Source organism: Hylobates moloch, unplaced genomic scaffold (assembly GCF_009828535.3).
Source record: "Hylobates moloch isolate HMO894 unplaced genomic scaffold, HMol_V3 SCAFFOLD_5, whole genome shotgun sequence".
NCBI classification, from domain to species: Eukaryota; Metazoa; Chordata; class Mammalia; order Primates; family Hylobatidae; genus Hylobates; species Hylobates moloch.
This window is the reverse complement of record NW_026652280.1, coordinates 148,107,109-148,129,071: the sequence shown is the minus strand read 5'-3', so window position 1 is coordinate 148,129,071 and position 21,963 is coordinate 148,107,109. Positions and strand designations below refer to the sequence as shown.

General features: G+C 37.4%; 2 protein-coding genes across 16 annotated transcripts in view; one reads left to right on the top strand and one right to left on the bottom strand.

Moving 5' to 3' along the window:
• NEXN (nexilin F-actin binding protein) overlaps positions 1 to 16,502 on the top strand; it is a 54,829-nt gene extending 38,327 nt beyond the window's left edge. Inside the window, exons 9-14 of the mRNA XM_032155521.2 lie at positions 843 to 1,031; positions 4,770 to 4,967; positions 8,967 to 9,188; positions 15,087 to 15,272; positions 15,527 to 15,884; positions 15,967 to 16,502. Coding sequence (XP_032011412.1) covers positions 843 to 1,031; positions 4,770 to 4,967; positions 8,967 to 9,188; positions 15,087 to 15,272; positions 15,527 to 15,884; positions 15,967 to 15,980 — 1,167 coding nt within the window. The 3' untranslated portion in view covers positions 15,981 to 16,502. The remainder of the gene's footprint in view (positions 1 to 842; positions 1,032 to 4,769; positions 4,968 to 8,966; positions 9,189 to 15,086; positions 15,273 to 15,526; positions 15,885 to 15,966) is intronic.
• Positions 16,503 to 17,104: 602 nt separating this feature from the next.
• The window catches only part of FUBP1 (far upstream element binding protein 1), a 35,700-nt gene continuing 30,841 nt past the window's right edge, over positions 17,105 to 21,963 (bottom strand). For 5 of the 15 annotated variants that reach the window (XM_058439635.1, XM_032155511.2, XM_032155512.2 and 2 more), the window contains 2 exons: positions 19,582 to 19,628; positions 17,105 to 18,692 (listed from right to left, as the gene is read on the bottom strand). In XM_058439635.1, coding sequence (XP_058295618.1) covers positions 18,662 to 18,692; positions 19,582 to 19,628 — 78 coding nt within the window. In that variant the 3' untranslated portion in view covers positions 17,105 to 18,661. Of the gene's footprint in view, positions 21,828 to 21,963 lie in introns of all 15 variants that reach the window. The other 10 variants (XM_032155515.2, XM_032755682.2, XM_032155516.2 and 7 more) reach the window with 6 other exon arrangements.

Below are 21,963 nucleotides of genomic sequence, written 5' to 3'. Positions count from 1 at the left end.
GGGGACAGAGCAAGACTCCGTCTCAAAAAAAAAAAAAAAAAAGAAAAAATATTGTTAAATAATACATTTCAATTGATATTATAGTAAATTTAATAATAAATTAAAACTTTAATGATAAAAGCATAAAGCTGGAATTTTATATAAAATAGTTCTAGATAATAATCTTTTATCTGATTAGTATAGGGTACCATAGTTCACAGTAAAAAAAAAAACTACAAAAATTACAAAATGAGAACCTTATTTTACTATCAAAGAGATTCTGTGTATATACTTGAACCCCAATTATAGTACACACATATGCATTTTATATTTGTTCTGGGAAAGTTAATACTCAACAGTAACCCCTCACTGCAGCCTCAACCTACTGGGCTCAAGGGATCCTCCTACCTCAGCTTCTCAAGTAGCTGGGACTACGGGCACACACCACCACACTGGCTATAATGTGTTTTTTGGTTTTTAGTAGAGACGTAAGTCTTGCTATGTTGCCCAGGCTGGTCTTGAACTCCTGGGTTCAAGTGATCCTCCTGCCTCCTAAAGTTCTGGAATTACAGGCATAAGCCGCCACAACACCCGGCTAAAAATGTTTTAATATTCAATTTTATCTATAGAAATTTGGCTTACTTGAGAAATTTTATTTAACCTGAGTACATCTTTATATGGAATTTCTCCAAATTTGAATATTTTATCATAGAAGACATTAAAAAGGAAGGAGATTTTGGTCAAATATATTAACGGCATTGAAACTCCTGTGTGAAGTGGCTAATTCTGTGCCTTTTGATTGATAATTCATTCCTTTTTCTGATGAACCTCAATTCTTAGTAATGAATTGTTTATTTGGTTAGGTAAATGAAGAAGAGGAAAACCAAGACACAGCAGAAACTTTTAAAGGGTACCGCCCTGGTAAACTCAAACTCAGTTTTGAAGAAATGGAAAGGCAAAGAAGAGAAGATGAAAAAAGGAAAGCAGAAGAAGAAGCCAGAAGGAGAATAGAGGAAGAAAAGAAGGCGTTTGCTGAAGCAAGGAGAAACATGGTAAGACAGAAGCTAACTGGAGAATGATATTAGAATTCACCTCTGAGAATATGATGATAGAATCATTAGACTTTAGAGAATACCCTATTATTTCTGGAATCTGTGCCAAGAGTAGAAATGGCAAATACGTTTTAAAGTCTCCCATGGAATAACACCAGTTGGTTGAAGGTATTTGCTTCAATTTAGTGTTCAGAAGATTCTGCTTTAAATCGCCATGCTTGGCACAAAGGATGGAATATTATCTCCCTTCTCTGGAAAGGCATGTTTTCCAGAACTAAGTTTCTAAGGAAGAAGAAGTAGGGAGTTTCCTCCCTCAACTTTTCCTTTCTTCTTCTCCATTCTTTCCCCACCTCCTTCCCACACTCCCTTTTTCCCTCCTTCATTCCTTTATTTCCTCCCTTTCCTTCTTTCAGTTTTCATCCCACCTACTATATATTAAATGACCTGAGTCATTTAATCAGAATTATTTCTCTCTCCAAAATGCTCACTCATCACTTCTGGAAATTGATACCTAACTTAACTATCACAAGGTTATGACTGTACTTCCTATACCAGTTTTATGTTTGTACAACATACAGTTATCTGACAATTCTGAAGCAATTTGAGACTAGAGCACTGCATCTGCTTCTTGAAACATTGTAATTAGCTTTGGTGATATCACAACCTGGTGTTCTTCCTCTGTATGGGTGAGCATCAGACACATATGTCCAAGTGTTTATTTGGCTTTATTGCCCACACAGATACTCAAATCAGAAACGTGAAGCCTGAAACACTTCCATCTTCTTCTTCATGCCTGACGTCCAACCAGTCACTAACTCTCATTTATTCTACCTCCTAAATCACTATAAAATCTGTCAGTTTTCCCCCCATTTTCCACCACCACTACTATAATCCAAGTTACTGTTACAACTTGCCTGGGGCCAACTCCTAATTAACTTGCTTTCTTACCTGTAACCTATTCTTTCCTGTAAGGCCAGGAGTGATCTTTAAAAAGAAAGAAATTTTGATTGTGTTTTGTTACTGTTTTGCTTAATATTTCCCCACTTTTCTTAAGCAAAAATCCAAAAACTTCTAAAACAAATTTCTTTATAGTATTGCTCTTGTATATTGCTCCCATTTCATTTCTTGATTCTTCCTGAATCTGCTCTTTGTTCCAAATATGCTGAATTTGTTTGCATTTCTTCAAAGTGAGACTCTCTCAGCCTTCGCACTGTCTGAAAGATGTCCCTCACTCCTTTCCCTATGCTCTGCTAACTCCAATTCATAACTTTCCATTTCCTCTAGAAAGCCTTTCTTGATAATAAACACCTTCTTCCATGAATTCTTACAGCATTTAGTACTCTTCTATCATAGCGCTAATCCTGTATTGTTACCACTTATGGCTGTCTTTTCCACTCCATGAGGCCAAGACTGTTCATCAAACATGTGGCACAATACCTAGCGTAACAGACCTCCAATAAATGTTGATGGAACAAGTGATATTGAAATCTTACGTGCAGTAGGTAATCCCTGATTCATAAATGGTTTCTACATAGAAATCCTACAGACATTGTGAATGCACTTAATTTTTGGAGAATAAGCAGGTTTAGAAGCCGTAGAAGAAGCCAGGTGCAGTGGCTCACACCTGTAATACCAGCACTTTGGGAGGCCGAGGCGGGTGGATCACGAGGTCAGGAGATCGAGACCATCCTGGCTAACATGTTGAAACCCCGTCTCTACTAAAAATACAAAAAAAAAAAAAAAATTAGCCAGGCGTGTTGGCGGGCACCTGTAGTCCCAGCTACTCAGAGGCTGAGGCAGGAGAATGGCATGAACCCGGGAGGCGGAGCTTGCTTGCAGTGAGCCAAGATCGCGCCACTGCACTCCAACCTGGGGGACAGAGTGAGACTCCATCTCAAAAAAAAAAAAAAAAAAAAAGAATTGGTAGAAGAGAAGTGACTGTGAAGATTACTAGACCTAGTCCTTGGGCCAGATTTGTAGGCCAATATTGCCTTTTTACCATGATTCACTAGTGGAAAAAATGCAGGCAAGAAAACTGCATTAAAACAAAACCAAGTTTCCTAAAGACATTTCTAAAGAGAAGAGAGAAAAACTTCCTCTTACATTTATATTGTTTTCTTATCCACAAATAAGTATTGTAATTTATCCAGGAATAACTATTGTAATTTCATACTGTAGCTTAGTTCATGCATTTGTAAAATTTAAAAATTTCAGGCAGTCTTTGAATTGTAAACCACTTGAACATTGTTTCTGAGTTGAAATAGTTCTGTGGTAAAGCCTGGATTACCTTGATAAAACTTGGAGCAAATGAATAATACCCCTTGCCTCTCTCATTCCCCTGTGTCTATTTCAACCACAGGGTCACAGTTCAGTCCAGTGGGTTACGTTATACCGCGCCCGGCCTATAATCTTTTTTTTTTTTTTTGAGATGGAGTCTCGCTCTGTCACCCAGGGTGGAGTGCAATGGTGCGATCTCGGCTCACTGCAACTTCCACCTCCTGGGTTCAAGTGATTCTCCTGCCTCAGCCTCCCCAGTAGCTGGGATTACAGGCGCCCACCACCACACCTGGCTAATTTTTGTATTTTTAGTAGAGACGGGGTTTCACCATGTTGGTCAGGCTAGTCTCGAACTCCTGACCTCATGATCCACCTGCCTTGACCTCCCAAAGTACTGGGATTACAGGCATGAGCCACTGTGCACGGCCTATAATCTTATTAGAAAGATTTTGAAGTTTGAATCCCAGCTTTGCCACATAGTATTTGTGTTGACTTTAGACAATTACTTTTCAGTGCCTCAGTTTCTTTCTCTGTAAAATGAGGATATTAGTAACTACTTCATAGGGTCATAGGATTAAATAAATTAATACATGTAAAGTGCTTATAACTGCACTTGGCAGCTCTAAGTATTAACTATTATTATTTCTTTAAAATTAGCCGGACAGCAAGTAAACAATAAACTCATAGCACTAAGAATGATTTTTGCCTGATTATGAAGAGATCGTGATGGGTTATCTAATTCATTCAGACAAAATCATGATTAACTTAAATGCTTTAATTACCAACATGGAGAGTCATTTCAATCCAATTAAAAAATGTTCTCAAATTAGGAAATCTTAATGTCTAATTCAAAGTACTCATAGTATGAATAAAGTATTTCTTTGTCTTCACTGTAATGGAGAATAGATGGTTACCATTTCCTTCATAACCACAAAATACCTCAGTCTTACATTTTCTAGTAATTCTTCCCTTTTATTTATTTTTGAACACTGTGTTGAGACTTCCTTGTTTACTAAGTCCCCTTGTTTTTTGTTCAATGTGAAACCTATTTAAGAAATCTGACCAGGTGCGTGGCTCACACCTGTAATCCCAGCACTTTGGGAGGCCAAGGCAGACGGATCACCTGAGGTTGGGAGTTCGAGACCAGCCTGACCAACATGGAGAAACCCTGTCTCTACTAAAAATACAAAATTAGCTGGGTGTGATGGCGCATGCCTGTAATCCCAGCTACTCAGGAGGCTGAGGCAGGATAATCGCTTGAACCTGGGAGGCAGAGGTTGCAGTGAGCCAAGATGGCACCATTACACTCCAGCCTGGGCAATAAGAGTGAAACTCCATCTCAAAAAACAAAAACAAAAACTAAAAACAAACAAAAAAAAGAAATCTCAGTTTCTTCAAGAAATAGTCCCTTTTTAGTATGTATAATTCTGGCCAGAGTGATAAAATAATTATTTTAAATAGGTAGTAGATGATGACTCCCCAGAGATGTATAAGACAATCTCTCAAGAATCTCTTACACCGGGAAAACTGGAAATTAATTTTGAAGAATTATTAAAACAAAAAATGGAAGAAGAAAAACGACGAACAGAGGAGGAACGGAAGCATAAGCTAGAAATGGAGAAACAAGAATTTGAACAACTGAGACAGGAAATGGGAGAGGTAAGATTTTAAGAAATACCTATATTCCCTATATTTATTAAGCTAAATATTTTACTTATATCACCTTATAATAACTTTGTATTATTATTCACCTTTAGGATAGTCGACATACTACTATGAGGTGCTTACATGGTACAGGCGTCTGCACAATTATGTGTACTTTCTAGTCTGCTTTAACTACTCCTTCCTTGCTAGTTTAATAAAAAAGTAGGTTTGCAAGTGACTGAGCTACTATCATTTATTTATATTTATAGTTCATAAATACGCATATTTATATTCAATACATATATTATATATAGACTATACAGTGCCAGCTTCATGGGCATGCACCTTGTGCACTCACAAGACGCCATGTTCAGAAGGCCCTGCATTTGGGGTTTAATGCTGAGGTTACTGTCTTCAAATTCTTTTTGTGGTGTGAACATGGCTTACTGCAGCCTCGACCTCCCATGCTCAAGTGACCCTCATGTCTCAGCCTTCTGTGTAGCTGGGACTTCAGGTGCACGCAGCGCCATGTCTGGCTAATTTTTATTTTTATTTATTTATTTATTTTTTTGAGATGGAGTCTTGCTCTGTCGCCCAGACTGGAGTGCAGTGGCACGATCTTGGTTCATTGCAACCTCCACCTCCCAGATTCAAGCAATTCTCCTGCCTCAGCCTCCTGAGTAACTGGGATTACAGGCATGTGCCACGATGCCTGGCTAATTTTTGTTAGAAAATTAGCCAGGCTGATCTCGAACTCCTGACTTCAGGTGATCCGCCCACCTCAGCCTCCCAAAGTGCTGGTATTACAGGCATGAGCCACCGCGCCCGGCCTTTTTTTTTCTTTTCTGAAGATGGGGTGATCGCACTTTGTTGCCCAGGCTGGTCTCGAACTTCTGGCAAGCGATCCTCCCACCTGAGCCTTCCACAGTTCTGGGATTACAGGCATTGGCCATCATGCCCAGCCACTGTCTCGAAATTCTTAATTTTACCTTTGAATTTGTGTGTTGTATATAAATGAAAGCTGACTGGACGATGAAGCATGCCCTATATAGGAGCTTTTGCTCACTAGAGCTTCACGCTGTCTTCCTGCCTTCCTGGAATGGGTTTTCATCAGGCCCCTTCCCAAGGCCCTGCCTAACCTTCTTTCCTCTTCGGACTCTGCTGCCATCCCTCTGGGTGGCCCGGGTTGCGTGGGCAGCAGAAGAGAAAGGTAGAATGGGGGCTTGTATTCACCATCAGCCTTGGCCCCTGCCAGGGGCCAGGCCACATACATGAACAGGGTCAGGGTCTAAGACGTAGCCTCATGACTTGGACTGGCAATGCTATGGCATGTTTGGCAGGCAACTTGGTGGGGTCCTCTCACCAACTTATGACCTAGGAACCGAGTGAGTTCCTACACAGAGGTTGCAATCTCTTGGAAGTTGCCTGTTTTTTATAGGTTGGGGCAGTAGGCACGTGGGAAGGGAAGTTTTACTTCTCTGCCCCAGGTGTGGCTGGCAAATTATCTAGCAGACCCTGAGAATATAAATATAAATGTATAAATAAATACCAGGAATGTGCTGTAGGAAAATATTCCAAGGTCTAGGTTTCTTATGAGTTGTGTATTTTCACCCCACATAGTCTAAAAAGTGGAAATAGTATAAAGGAATGTTTTCTCTTACCCCTTGGTTGAGTCAAGAAATTAGGCTTCATGTCATATCGTCCCAGACTGTGACACCCTCTGCCTCCACCTTTTAAAACTCTGCCTAGAACTTTAAGTCTTCTCCAGGAAAAGTATACCAGGAATACCTGTAGTATTTTACCATTCCATGTGGTGGTATTAGGGTTTGGTAAATATTACAAAGGACTAGTAATAATAGATTGTGAAAAGTCAGGGGAAAGGAATCTGAATAAAAGAACAAGATGGGAGGGGCGCGGTGGCTCATGCCTGTAATCCCAGCATGTTGGGAGGCTGAGGTGGGCAAATCACGAGGTCAGGAGATCAAGACCATCCTGGCTAACATGGTGAAACCCCGTCTCAACTAAAAAAATACAAAAAATTAGCCAGGCGTGGTGGCGGGCGCCTGTGGTCGCAGCTATTCTGGAGGCTGAGGCAGGAGAATGGCATGAACCTGGGAGGCAGAGCTTGCAGTGAGCCGAGATTGCACCACTGCACTCCAGCCTGGGTGACAGAGCAAGACTCAAAACAAACAAACAAACAAACAAACAAAAAACAAGATAAAATGGTATAAAGAACTGGAGCCAGCCAGGCGCAGTGGCTCACGCCTGTAGCCCCAGCACTTCGGGAGACCAAGGCGGGCAGATCACTTGAGGTCAGGAATTTGAGACCAGCCTGGCCAACATGGCAAAACCCCGTCTCTACTAAACACACACACACACACACACACACACACACACACACACACACACACACACACACACACAAAAGGGAAAAAAAATTAGCTGGGTAGGTGTGGTGGCACACACCTGTAATTCCAGCTACTAGGGAGGCTGAGGCAGGAGAATCGCTTGAACCTGGGAAGGGGAGGTTGTAGTGAGCCAAGATTGTGCCGTTGCACTCCAGCCCAGGTGACAGAGTGAGACTATGTCTCAAACAAAGAATTGGAGCCCAATTATGATTGACACCTTTTTTTTTTCTTAAAAGGCAGCTCACTCGATCAGGCTGGAGTGCAGTGGTGCACTCATAGCTCACTGTAATCTCGAACTCCTAGGCTCAAGTGATCTTCCTGCCTCAGCCTCCCAAGTAGCTGGGACTACAGGCACACACGACCACACCCAGTGAATTTTTTCCAAGATCAGACACAATCAGCACATTCAGGGTGGAATGGCTGTAGACCTGGTGAATTGTTTGTAGAGATGATGTCTCACTGTTGCCCAGGCTGGCCTCGAACTCCTGGGCTCAAGTGATCCTCTCACCTTGGCTTCCGAAAGTGTTGGGAGTACAGGTGTGAACCACTGTGCCTGGCCAGTTGACTCCTTTTCTATCTTTGCTGGTAGAATATATAATTGAGGATACAAGTGATATGTAGAGAAATGTAGATATTTTACCAGACTGTATCTCCAGAAATGCTTAATTATTGAGTGACGTTTAACTTTATAAGACTACCATAAAATCAAAAGTAGGAAAAATTTTAGATACTCTGGCTCTATTTAGAGATGAAGAAAATCATACAGTGGGTAAGTAACTGGGCAAAAGCCTGCACTAGAACTCATATATGACTCCTAGTCCAGTGTTTTTTTGTTTGAGACGAAGTCTTGCTGTGTCACCCAGGCTGGAGTGCAGTGGCACAATCTTGGCTCACTACAACCTCTGCCTCCCGGGTTCAAGTGATTCTCCTGCCTCAGCCTCCCGAGTAGCTGGGATTACAGGCACGGGCCACCATGCCCGGCTAATTTTTGTATTTTTAGTAGAAACAGGGTTTCACCATGTTGTCCAGGCTGGTCTCGAACTCCCGACCTCAGGTGATCTGCCTACCTCGGCCTCCCAAAGTGCTGAGATTACAGGTGTGAGCCACTGCACCCGGCCTAGTGTTCTTTCAATTATTTTTTTGCCTTCCCCTAACAAAGATCTTCCTACAACTCCTAGAAAAAGCGAATCTTGTCATGAGTATTTTAGTTTTAGCAAGTTATCAAGGAATGTCAGAGGATTTTAACCATATTCCCTGAGAGTATTTTAAGTGGGGTGTTTTCAATAATGCCTTAAATTTGTAGCACCATTTTGAGTTGGTAAATTTGGACCCGGCATTTAGAGACGAGGTTAAACTGTATTTTTGGTTTCAAATAAGAAATAATGCACATTTTTTGGATGGTTTATTGTACAAACTAATATGCTGATATTCAATCTTTTTTTTTTTTTTGAGTCACGCATGGTGGCATGTGCCTGTAGTCCCAGTTCCTTGGGAAGCTGAAGCAGGAGGATTGCTTAAACACAGGAATTCAAGGCCAGCCTGGGCAACATAGTGAGACTCTCTCTAAAATAGCAGCAAAAAACTTATTCATTTTTTTTTTTTGAAGGAAGAGGAAGAAAATGAAACCTTTGGATTGAGCAGAGAATATGAAGAACTGATCAAATTAAAAAGGAGTGGCTCTATTCAAGCTAAAAACCTAAAAAGCAAGTTTGAAAAAATTGGACAGTTGTCTGAAAAAGAAATACAGAAAAAAATAGAAGAAGAGCGAGCAAGAAGGAGAGCAATTGACCTTGAAATTAAAGAGCGAGAAGCAGAAAATTTTCATGAGGTATATTACCTTTATATTTAACATAGTTATGGTACTTTTTTAGGACTTAAAATTAATCATTAGTGTATACAGTAATCTGGGAAGTAAACAGCAAAAACACATGTAGATCTTAGGCTTTGAAAGACTAGCATTGTTTCAAAATCACCTTTATCAGTGTTAAAACCGATAATGAATGTCAAATGGTTAACTCTAGCAAAAATGTTCAAAAATATTTTTTGGCTGGGCGTGGTGGTTCATGCCTATAATCCCAGCACTTTGGGAGGCCAAGGAGGGAGGATCACATGATCTAGGAGTTCTAGGCTAGCCAGGGCAACATAGTGAAACCCCATCTCTACAAAAAAATTATACAACTAAAATAATATATTTTTTGGCCTATGTTTTAGTTGAGTCAGTAGAACCAGTGTATATTCAAGTTAAACTCCAGATTATTCATACTTTATTTTTTAGATGAAACCCATAAAGCCTCTAGTATTTGCTCAAAGTTACAGCAGTAATTCAGTGTGGAAGAGCCTAAATGAGAATTCTGATGACATGAATTTGAATTACCTTCAAACATAAAATAAAGAGGCACTGACCTGCATGCTTCTAGCTTAAGGACTATTAGTGATTATGAATACTAGTTTAAATGAGATCTAGATTTTTTTTTTCGGCCAGAATTGCCATCCTATAATATTTAACAGAATTTAACCTATATTCTATAAATATATTTTTATCAAATATTCAGCTAGCAAAACAGGTATGGGAATTTGGGAGGGCCTTCAAAGGAGACTGAATAAAAGGATAGAATTAAGAAACTGTGTACCAATTATTGGGACTATAAGCAATTCATTATTATTGAGGCATGCACGAGTGCAAAGGACAGCAAAATGAAGATGCAAGCATAACTGAGATGATCATGGAGTCTTAGATGCCACGTGAAGGGATTTTTAAAACATGGATGTTGGCTGGGCATAGTGGCTCACACCTGTAGTCTCAGCACTTTGAGAGGCCGAGGTGGGTGGGTCACTTGAGCCATTTCAAGACCAGCCTGGGCAACATGGCAAAACCGTATCTGTACAAAAAATATAAACAAATTATCTGAGCATGGTGGTGCATGTCTGTAGTCCCAGCTACTTGGGAGGCTGAGGTGGGAGGACTGAGCCTGGGTGGTTGAGGCTGCAGTGAACTGTGATTGCACCACTGCACTCCAGCCTGGGTGTCACAGCAGGACCCTGTCTCTAAAACAATAAAGCATGGATATTGTCAGACAGATATTGTCTATATAGCTAGATCATGCTGAAGCCACATGGTCTTAGATACATGCATTAAAAAATTATTTGAGGCCAGGCACGGTGGCTCACGCCTGTAATCCTAAGCACTTTGGGAGGCCGAGGCAGGTGCATCACCTGAGGCCAGGAGTTCAAGACCAGTCTGGCCAACATAGTGAAACCCCGTCTCTACAAAAATACAAAAATTAACCGGGCATAATGGCGGGTGCCTATAATCCCAGCTACTAGGGAGGCTGAGGCAGGAGTATTGCTTGAACCTGGGAGGTGGAGACTGCAGTGAGCCAAGATCGCACCACTGCACTCCAGCCTTGGTGACAGAGCGAGACTCCATCTCAAAAAAATAAAAATAAAAAAATTATTTGAATGACTACTATGTTTCAGGGACTGCTTTGGACACAAGACGTCAGTAACTAAACTTACAGTCCCGTTCACATAGTGTTTAGAATCTAATGGATGGGATTGGGAGGGGTGGAAAACAATTATCAGGTGGTTAACAAATGAAAGCTATTAAGATTAATAAAGCAGAGTAAGGGAAATAAGAGTATGTGTTACTGTTTTGTACAGTGTGGTCAGAGGTGGCCTGAGGATTTGAACTAAGGCTGGGACGTAAAGGACAGATAAGTATGCAGGAGTCAAAACTGGCAGGACTTGGGGATGGTGATGGAGAGGAAGAAAGAGGAAGGAATCATAGTGACAGGGTATACAGTGACAATACGGGAAACCAGACAAGAGTTTGGAAGGAAAAGAGGTTCCATAAGCTATTTGACACAAATGGAGATGCTGTGAAACATCAACCAATCAATCTGATATGCATCTAAGCTTGTGTGACATACAAGCCTAAGGCCTGGGTTAGTTGTAGATAAACCTTTTCATCATTGCCAAAAGCAAACACCATTTCTATTTTTTAACATCTACAAAATGTTGAACATTTTTAACATGTTAGATCTGTTGTTTTGGGGATATATATGTGGATATAATCTTCCTTTAAGTTTAGTCTACAGCCAGGTGCGGTGGCTCACACCTGTAATCCCAGCACTTTGGGAGGCCGAGGCGGGCGGATCACCAGGTCAAGAGATCGAGACCATCGTGGCCAACATGGTGAAACCCTGTCTCTGGTAAAAATACAAGAATTAGCTGGGCGTGGTGGCATGGGTCTGTAGTCCCAGCTACTCAGGAGGCTGAGACTGCACTCCAGCCTGGCGACAGAGTGAGACTGTCTCCAAAAAAAAAAAAAAAAAAAAAAAAGTTCAGTCCAATGACGTATGATGAAGAAAATTCTCATTATTGTAAGTAAGTACTATAATAGAAATTACAGAATCAAATTGGGTGGAGTCAATATACCTAGGATATGTTTAACAGGGCCAAGAAGGTGACATTTAAGCTGAGTGTGAAGGCTGAATAAAAGTTGCAGGTAAAGAGGAGACATTCCAGATAGAGGAGAAGCCTTTCAGATTAACTCAGAGATTGTAAAAATATATCTGGGGAATGGAAAACAGATTCAAAGGACTACAAGGCAAGGTTCACAGAATAAGTGATAGGATACAAAGTTGTAAAAATGGGTTGTGGCTAGTTAATGAAGGTCTTTTCAAACCTTGCAGGCACTATGATCTGGGGAACAATGTTAATAACTTTTTAGGTCAGAGTAATAAAATATTTATGTTTATGCAAGAATTCTGGGACCATGGAGGATGAACTGGAAGACAGGCATGAAACTGGGGCCAAGGGAGAAAAACAGACCTAACTAACAAAACTAGGTTAGACTCTGGTATGGATAGGAGTTAAACAAAAAAGGGTTATAGGTTGCTTTTTGGGCAGTTGGTTGTGGAGGGGGCTAACATTACTTCAGGATAACTAGATGATGCTATAGAGAAACCAGGTCTGGGGAGTTGGGGTGAATAGTTTTGGCATGTAAAGTTTGAGTGATATTTGGATAAGGTAAAGGCAGTCTAACAAAGGTCCTGAACTAAGGTGAGAGGCAAGCAGATTCTAACTTTTACGGATAGCACTGGAAAGTACAAGTAGATGAAGCTGCTTATAAAGTTAATTGTTGAAAGTGAATTAAACCCTGGAGAACACCAATATTTAGTGGATGAATGGCCAAACATCAGTCTTTATAGGGGTAACATGGAAGGTAAAGAAAAGTTCAATCAGCATGCACTTGCTTCCTTTTGTTAATGTTAGTGAAACCTTAGCAGTCATACCTATACCTACAAAATACGTAGGTAATAATAACAAAAATAAGATAGGTGACTTCTTGTTTTATTGCTATTACTCTCTAGTATACATGGATGTGGAATTAGGACATGGCTGAACTTTTATACCCTATCAGAATATCCTGAATGGAGTTTCCTCTGGAGGACAATGAAGTCCCTCCTATCATACCTTTCTGGCTTAAAGGTGATTGAAACTGTATTGAAAAACTTGTTAGCGGCTGAGCGCGGTGGTTTACGCCTGTAATTCCCAGCACTTTGGGAGGCCGAGGCGGGCTGATCACCTGGTCAGGAGCTCAAGACCAGCGTGGCCAACATGGCGAAACCCTGTCTCTACTAAAAATACAAAAATTAGCCAGGCATGGTGGCAGACGCCTATAATCCCAGCTACACAGGAGGTTGAGGCAGAACAGCTTGAACCCGCAGGGGTTGCAGTGAGCCGAGATCACACCACTGCACTCCAGCCTGGGTGACAGAGCGAGAAATATCAATGTTCAGTGTGTCTTCAAAATGTTTATATTCTTTCAAGGCTCAACTCATTTATATAACCTTACCTAATCAAAGAATTCCACCCCAGCTCCTGTAGCACTTAAACATGTACCCCTCATTTGGTACTTAAATGCCTTATATAACATTTGAATTTCTAGTTAGATTTTCCAATAAAGTCTACTCCAAAACTATCTTATGCCCCATTGTATCTCAAGGAAAATACACTGCCTAACTGCTGACTTTAATATTCATGGGCTGAGAGTACCAATGCCCTATAAAGAATGTACCTACAGAATTCCATTTATATTACTCTCTTAGATTTCTTTCCCAGAAACATGTTTTAACCTGGCTTTTTAGGAGCTCAAGAAAATTTGACAATTGTACTTGACTAAATAACTGTTCATAAATTTTCAGCTCAAGAGAAATTATTTTACTTACTCAAATTTATTTTCTAAATGCAGGTCGGAGGCAGCTAAATGAATAGTTATGAATTTGCATAAACAGGCTAAAATCTGAAAGGCAAGTTATTAGCTGGGAGGGACTCAGAATAGCAATTATTGTACCTGCTAAAATATTCTATCTTAAAGGTTCATTTGGTAAAGAACAAAAAAAGTGTATACTGTGAACAAAGAGGTCCTTTTTAAGTCTCAGAAGTCTGTTGAGATAAAACTACGGTAAGCAAATCATGGTTTAACATGTATTTTTCTTTTACGTATAATAATAATTTAAAAAACGCTATTCATTCATTCATTAGCAACAACCATAGTCAGGCATTATATTTATCAACTGAAGGTAAATAATGGCACAAAATAGAATTTACGCATCAGGTACCAGGTTGTCTGACGTTCCATGATTTTCTAACATCAAATAAAAAATCTAATGCAGAACCAGAAAAACCATCCAACTATTTTAACCTCCTTCTACTCCTTTCATCGGAAATAAGGTCGGTACAAGGTACAAGGTGTGAGGTGCAACACCTCAAACTGAAGTGAAACACCCGAACCAAGCTTTTTCTTATATAGGCAATTAAACTGCTTGTTTCAAATTTCCCTTTAGTTGGATGTGGCAACCTGGAGCAATTTCCTCATAGTACTATGAAATATAAATGGTGAGATTTCCAACTAGATCCACAAATGCCTAGGTAGTTAGAAACCAAAAGTCAACAACTGAAGTACTTTAGAAACCATGAATTAACTACCCACATTAACCCCTCCACCAAAACTGCTCTAGAAGACCTTATCATTACCAAATTATTATTTTCCTAGACACACTATTTGACAGTTGAGACTCTGCTCTTAAATCACTCCCTTGATTATTACCCTGGCTTCCAATTCACCCCTCAGATGACTCAAACATATTTTACTTAGTGATTTCATGTTTCAGCCATTGCCTCTTTCAACAGTTGTCTCTACCTGCTTTTCTACTTGTAAGCACCCTTTCCCTGCCATTTCACCATCAATACATTATTTGGATGGAATTCATTAGGGACATAGTTCTAAGAAGGGTAAAGAAGGAAAATCATTAAGTGAGAAAGAACAGATTTCTCTTATTATGTAGTAGGGAATGGTATGGACTTATGGGAATCAAGGGAGTACTTTTAACAATTATTTAGAACGTATAGTATTCTGACCTTTTTCAATTAAGTGCTATCAAAACCAAGCGGAGTTGGTAGGACAAACAGGCTGGGATCCCAGTGATATTGTGATCTTTACGTTTGGAGAAAAAGACTATAACTAAGAGAATGCTTCATAAATGCTATCTATCACTTTTCCTGAACTGGGGAGTTAGAAAAAATCTGAGTGTCTGCAGTGTAGCAAAAATATGCATTACAAACATGTTAATCATTTTGTGCTTCTCAACACCTTTAGAACTAGTAACGCTTCTTTGTTTTTAGAAGGCAAAATTGTTAATCTTGGCCCACTTTCTTGCAGGAAGATGATGTTGATGTTAGGCCTGCAAGAAAAAGCGAGGCTCCATTTACTCACAAAGTGAATATGAAAGCTAGATTTGAACAAATGGCTAAGGCAAGAGAAGAAGAAGAACAAAGAAGAATTGAAGAACAAAAGTTACTACGCATGCAGTTTGAACAAAGGGAAATTGATGCAGCACTACAAAAGGTACCAGGCTTACATATCCTTTATTTTCCAAAGATGCCCTCTTAAAACCCAGTTTTATAATTAAGTGGGTTAAAAAAATGTTTTAATAGCTTTCTTTCAAGTCACTGGAATTTACCGTTAAGTACACTTTGTAGTAGGCACACTTGTATGTTCTTTACTTAAAAAAAAATTTTCATTTCAAAATTGTTACTACATCGCTGCCCTGAAAATACTATATTATAAATGCCAACCTGAATGCGTTTATTTTAATATAGAAAAGAGAAGAGGAGGAGGAGGAAGAAGGTAGCATCATGAATGGCTCCACTACTGAAGATGAAGAGCAAACCAGATCAGGAGCTCCATGGTTCAAGAAGCCTCTTAAAAACACGTCAGTTGTAGACAGTGAGCCAGTCAGATTTACTGTTAAAGTAACAGGAGAACCTAAACCAGAAATTACATGGTGGTTTGAAGGAGAAATACTGCAGGATGGAGAAGACTATCAATATATTGAAAGGGGAGAAACTTACTGCCTTTACTTACCAGAAACTTTCCCAGAAGATGGAGGAGAGTATATGTGTAAAGCAGTCAACAGTAAAGGATCTGCAGCTAGTACCTGTATTCTTACCATTGAAAGTAAGAATTAATCACTCTTTTTATCTTTTATTCTATTAATTTTTTTTTTCCTTAAAATCACTTTTCTTCTTCTCTTTTTTAGCTGATGACTACTAGCTCCCCTCCCCTCTCCCTGGAACTTTCTCTTTCACTCCAGCTTTCTTACTACATCCATCTTTTCTGTGGCGGGGCCAAAAAAAGGAAACCAGGAGTGCCACTATGCTGACTTCTTATTCCTTTTCGTAACAGTCTTCAAAGCACAGCTCATCTAAAGAATGCCTTCTTCTTTTCCAAATAAGCATCAGATTTATTGCCTATTATGCAGTAACAGTCAATAAAATGTACTTATGGGGGGAATTAATTATTCTATCAGAACCTATCATAAAGACTGTGTGTTTCCCATAGACGTTTACAAAAACTATGTTTATGAAACAAAAACAAAAACACACAAACCTAAGTAGAATACATTATTTTGCATGAAGGAATGTCATTTCTGAGCTTTTTACACCTAAAATTAGGCTGAAATAGCTGAGATAATTTGGAACCTATCGATTTGAGTGGACTTTTTCTTTAGTAGTATGCCATTTTGGTTGTTGTAGTTTCAAAGTCTTTCTGAAGCAGATATATTGGGATTGGAGCGGGGTGGGGAAAAGTGTCACTCCTTTCTGAGGAAAAGGGGAGGAGCATGGAGAAAAACAAAAATTAAAGGACTTTAAAGAAAGACTGGCTATATAGTGTTGAGGATATTAAACATGTTATTTTTCAAACGTATGTAATATATATTAAATTTATAAAGCAAATTTATGTTGTGATCTTGCCTGAACAAATTATATTTTAATGAAAATACTTTGTATTAATAGTTCACGCAAGAGAAAACTTTCAACATAGTCGAAGGCTTCAAGATCTAAGTGTATCAGACTTAGGGAAAAAGTGGCAAAACCTTCGATTTAAAATTCTAGTCTTTGAAATGAGTTTGTAAATAATTAGCTATTATGTTCTGTTAAGTTGTTTTATATTTTAATTTTCTGGAAGATGATTTTATTTTACAATGTGAACCCAAATAAAGTAACTTCTGTATTTAAAAGTCTTTCTGTATTTTAAGACTTGTGCAACCAGATGTTATCCTTTTATCATTACAACTTTTTAAAATCTTTTCTCACAGTAAACATTAAAAAAAAAAAACCCAGTCAAGTAGAAAATTTTACCATGTAATATATGTATAAAAACCACAAAGCACTCCCTTATAATATTCATCAATGTACATTTATTGAGGAAACCATAATGAACACAAAATTACAGCAATCATGTGACCTTTTACATACAATGTCATTAAAGCAAACTCTAAACCACAGTTTGTAAAGTATTCAATTTACCTCAAGTCCAAGCTGCATCTCCCTAAGACACTGTTCCCATCACAGTAGCCATTTTAAGCCAATCTTCTTTTTACACACGGGTAGTTTCTGTAGAGAACATTTTTCTCAGGACGAAAATGCATCGAGCATGCATAAGAAAAAATATATATATATGCGCAAATACATTTAAGAGTTTCTATAGGGGTATCACTGAAGAAAATAAAACCCTGGGATTTATTTGCTTATTAAAAAAGCACCAATTTTAAAAAATCCCTCAAAAGCTTATATTGTGGCAAGAAAAATGAAGTCACTAACTCAACAAAAAACGTAACTTTCAGAGCCAAAATTATCTTTAATTAGGTATTGTTATAATGCATTTTAAAGTGAGGCAGAGTTTGCAGAAAATAAAAACAAGACATCCTCACTATTAGTAAACTCTACATCATTATTCTACACAACAGATAACTTTCTAAGTACAGCTGACTTTACTGGCAGAGTATTCAAACAAATAAAATGCTATCACTTCTGAATGACTCTCCTTTCCCTCTGAAAGTACTGCTATTCCTACCCAAACCCACCCTTATGAATTAACTACCAAGATAATCTGTTTAAAAGATATATTTTACAATGTTTATAAACAACTAGTATCAAATTACTAGTTTTAGTATTAAAACCATTTTTGATATTAAAAAATAAAACTATACTTGTCATTTCTAAAAGAAACATCAAACCATAGAATTCTAAGTATCACCACACTAAGCTGTCTTAAAAAAAAACCAAAAACATTGTCAAATTTTTGTTTAAGTGCTAAATAAGTCAGTTCAATTTCAATCTAAACTATACATTGTTTCTAACACTAATATCCAATGCATTCAAATCAACTGGCTCACCTTTTCTGCTTTCCATTTATTTCAGACTTAAGATCAGCGTCATTTAAAATAATGCTTATAGTATCAGTGAAGGCTTATGGTAATGAATAAAAGAATTCTCATGAGACAGAAACAATGCCCCAATATCTATTATCATCAATCTATCTTTTTTTTTTTTTTATAAAAATGCAATCTACAACTAACCAAAACTCGACAGGCTCTCAAGTTTCAATGAGCCCCTTTATATTATCAATTGTACATACCTATCATTGACTATTAAAACATAACATACACATAAATGTGGTGTAGTAACTATGTAACTTAAGAAATTTAACAGTTCATGGAACATTTAAGATCAAGTGAATAGCACTTTAAAATGAAAAGTGATCAAAAGCAGGTACATTACACCCTATACCATATTATGTATGGGAATACATTTCATATTTCTCAATTATGATTTGCCAATTTTACCTTCTACATTGAGCCCTTCTATGGTCCATGCTCATCGGCTCACCAATGGCATACACTCAAAGGATTCCTCTTTATGGGTAACTATCTCAGGACCTGATTTTATGAGCTATGATTTGGTGCTTGCAGCATCTTCAGCACTGTGTGTGAAAATGAAGGCAGTATTTTTGAATATTTTTCTTTGTTGCAGAGATAAGCAGGAGTTTTAAAAGGATCAGCACATTTTAGAAATCGAATAAACAAAACTGATAAGATGCTGCTTTCATACATTCATCTTAACTCAAAATATGTACCAGTTAAAATCATCTATAAAAACACACAAACATTTTAAACTGGCAAAAAAATTAAATAAATGCAGCGTCAGTTATTAAAATATTATTAAATCAGAAAAATACTGATTGCTACAGATTATGAAAGGTTATTTGCTATACAGTTAACATTTCACTGATGCACATGCCTTTTATCAAAACATACTGCCTTATAACTTTTTCCTTTTTCAGCATATAACTTTTGTCTAAGAAAAAAATCATAAATTCTAACCCATAATATCCTTACTGAATTATTATAGTTTAAGAATAAGAAAAAAATAAAGAAATTATAATTTTGGAGGGCAAAGAAATTTTCTGTCCATCATATAAAACAGATTGTGAAGGCTGTTGAAGTTTCTAAACAAGTGATTTCCTAAATCTTGAAAACTGTGTAATTGTCCTTTCTTAATCTTAACACTTCAATATTTGGGGAAAAAATACAAAAAGATTTGGACGTAGTTCAATTACTGCAGCAATCTACTCATCATTTTCTTGTCTTAATAAAAAAAAAAAAAAGTAAAACAAAAAACATTACCCAGAAATGTAAACAGTTGCTTTAACAACTTACAGACTTTCCACTAAGATGGTAGCATAAAATAACAAAATACATTTTGGGGAAGCAGTAGCAGATTGCCTTTGAATACACAACCACAAAAACCTCACAGGGACAACATTAATGTACTGAAATATTTATTTATATATGTCCTTAGGTTGTGCTTACCTGGTGCTTTTTGCAGCAGAACCTAAGGTGGAAGGTCTGGGAAGGCACTGTGAAGTATAAATAATTGCACTGTTTGCAATTAATAAAGATTTTAAACCTTAAATGAATCAAAATCAACAGCCTCCAATTTGTGAGTTATGATACTGAATTCAACTGAACTACTTCTTCAGTTCAATTAATAAATGCACCACTTTCCTAAAAGGTCATCTATAAAACAGTATCATGCAAAATACTGCAATTGTTCACGTCAAAACCCTACTCTTAAAGATAACAAATAGCTAACTCCTTAACTATTAAACTTCTAACTAGAACTATACATCCAGATCTAAATAAGGGTAAGGGAAGTCACTCTAGGTTATATAAAACAATCAAAAACATTTCAAAATATCTACAATGAACTGTACTGCTATTTCCATCCTGTAGGTAATTCTCAACATTTATGTCCTTGTACCTCTTCCTTTAAAGTATATTCAAAACAACAAATGGTGCTCCCCACCAATGACAAAATATATATTTATAAAATGTGTTAAAATTGCTACATTGCTTATTATTTGCAAACTGAAATCCCCTTCTGTCTGATACATTTCAAGACTTTCATATTAAATATAGAAGATATGCATATTTTACACTGAAAAACAATATTTTAGGAGCACCAGTGAATAATACTATTCAACTTTGTTAAGTATCAGTTTTCTTTAGCTATAGCTAAAGCATATAAAAAATACTTACCCATTAAGCTCACTTTAAAAAAAAATACAGAACTATGTATTATTCTATGTTAAATTAAGAAGCAGTTATGGTTTTCCAAGATATCAGCACTGTATTCCAACATAATATTCACACAAAGTATGGCATTTGCATTATGTGGAACATTGACAAAAAGATACTGTTGCAGTTCATCAATTTGTCATTCTGATGTACTTACAGTGCAATGCTCCTTGAAGGAACACAATCAAGGATGATACACAGCACAGTCCTCCTCACCCCTACAGAGCTAGTTCTATACTGGCTGGATCAAACCTGCACTTCAACAGACAATGGCAAGACAGACTGTATTTGCATGTAGTCTAATATATTAATATGCAAAGAGCCAACAAATATGCAAAGAGTAAAACAATGGATTTCAACAAAATATCAGAACTTCAGCATGAGTGTTAAAGAGTAATAAAATGACTTCAAGTACATAAAAAAATTAAGTTGATTCAATGATTGGACTTGTGCATTTACAAAACAAAGCTTATCTATACTGCATAAAGAAAAAAAAAAAAGCTTGAACGTTTCCATACCCCATTTATGTTTCAATGGCAGATGCAATGTAGCTATACTTTTTGCACACTATTCACTTTTCTATCCTAAATTTAGAAAGAAACACACTAACATTATATACATTGAAAGAGTTACTTCACATGGAAAAAAAACTGTTCTTATTAGACTACTCATATTCACTATCTGAAAACTGTTTAAAATTAGTTATGCCAAAACAGTCTTGGAAATCAAGTATTATGAAATTAAGAACAGAAAGGTTAACTGTTATAGCAGCAGTACAGGTCTGAAACAGTGGTCATGTATAAAAGGAAATTTCACTGTTAATGCAATGGAAGTATGCCAAAAGATCATTGTACACACATGCAGTTTTTAATCAAACAGAAGGAAAAAAAATGAAGATATCAGGATTACTTGTGCTGAAAGAGCCAAATACAATAAATGGAAAAGATCCTCCAATCTACCACTATACTGCAAGGGGGGAAAAACATGCCAGTGTTTAAAAAACTCAATATTTCATGGGGAAAGCTTATATATTTGTGTATATGTATCTTAATTTATCATTGCTAAGAAATTATGAATCCTTTAAATACCCACATATCCAACTTACCGACACAGGAGGTTTCATATCATTTATTGTAAAGCACAAAACAGGCATTTTAAAAGTGAAAGTATACATTGAAAAAGTACATTTATATCACAAAGCATCAACCACATAATTGCAAATACATTTGCTGGAATGTGTACATCTACACTAAATACTAAAAACAAACCAATTTTCATTTCTACACAGAAATATTAACCTCCTATCAGTAGTGATAGATATTTTGTACATTTTCAAAAAAAAAAAAAAAAAACACTATTTTAAACCAAAAACAAAATTAAGATCTTCATCAAGTCGTCTGCATCCATATATTTAACAAAGGTTTTTTTCCCCCACACAATGAAGCAAATACTGTATTGTCCACTTCTTATTATTGGCCCTGTGCAGAAGAGATACATAAGAAATACACAAAAAGTTAAAGAAAATCCTTGAAATGGAGCTAATTCAGGAGTGAATCCTTTAAGAAAGAAAAACTGGTTAATATAAATGGTGGTGGCTTCTTGCATGATTTGCAA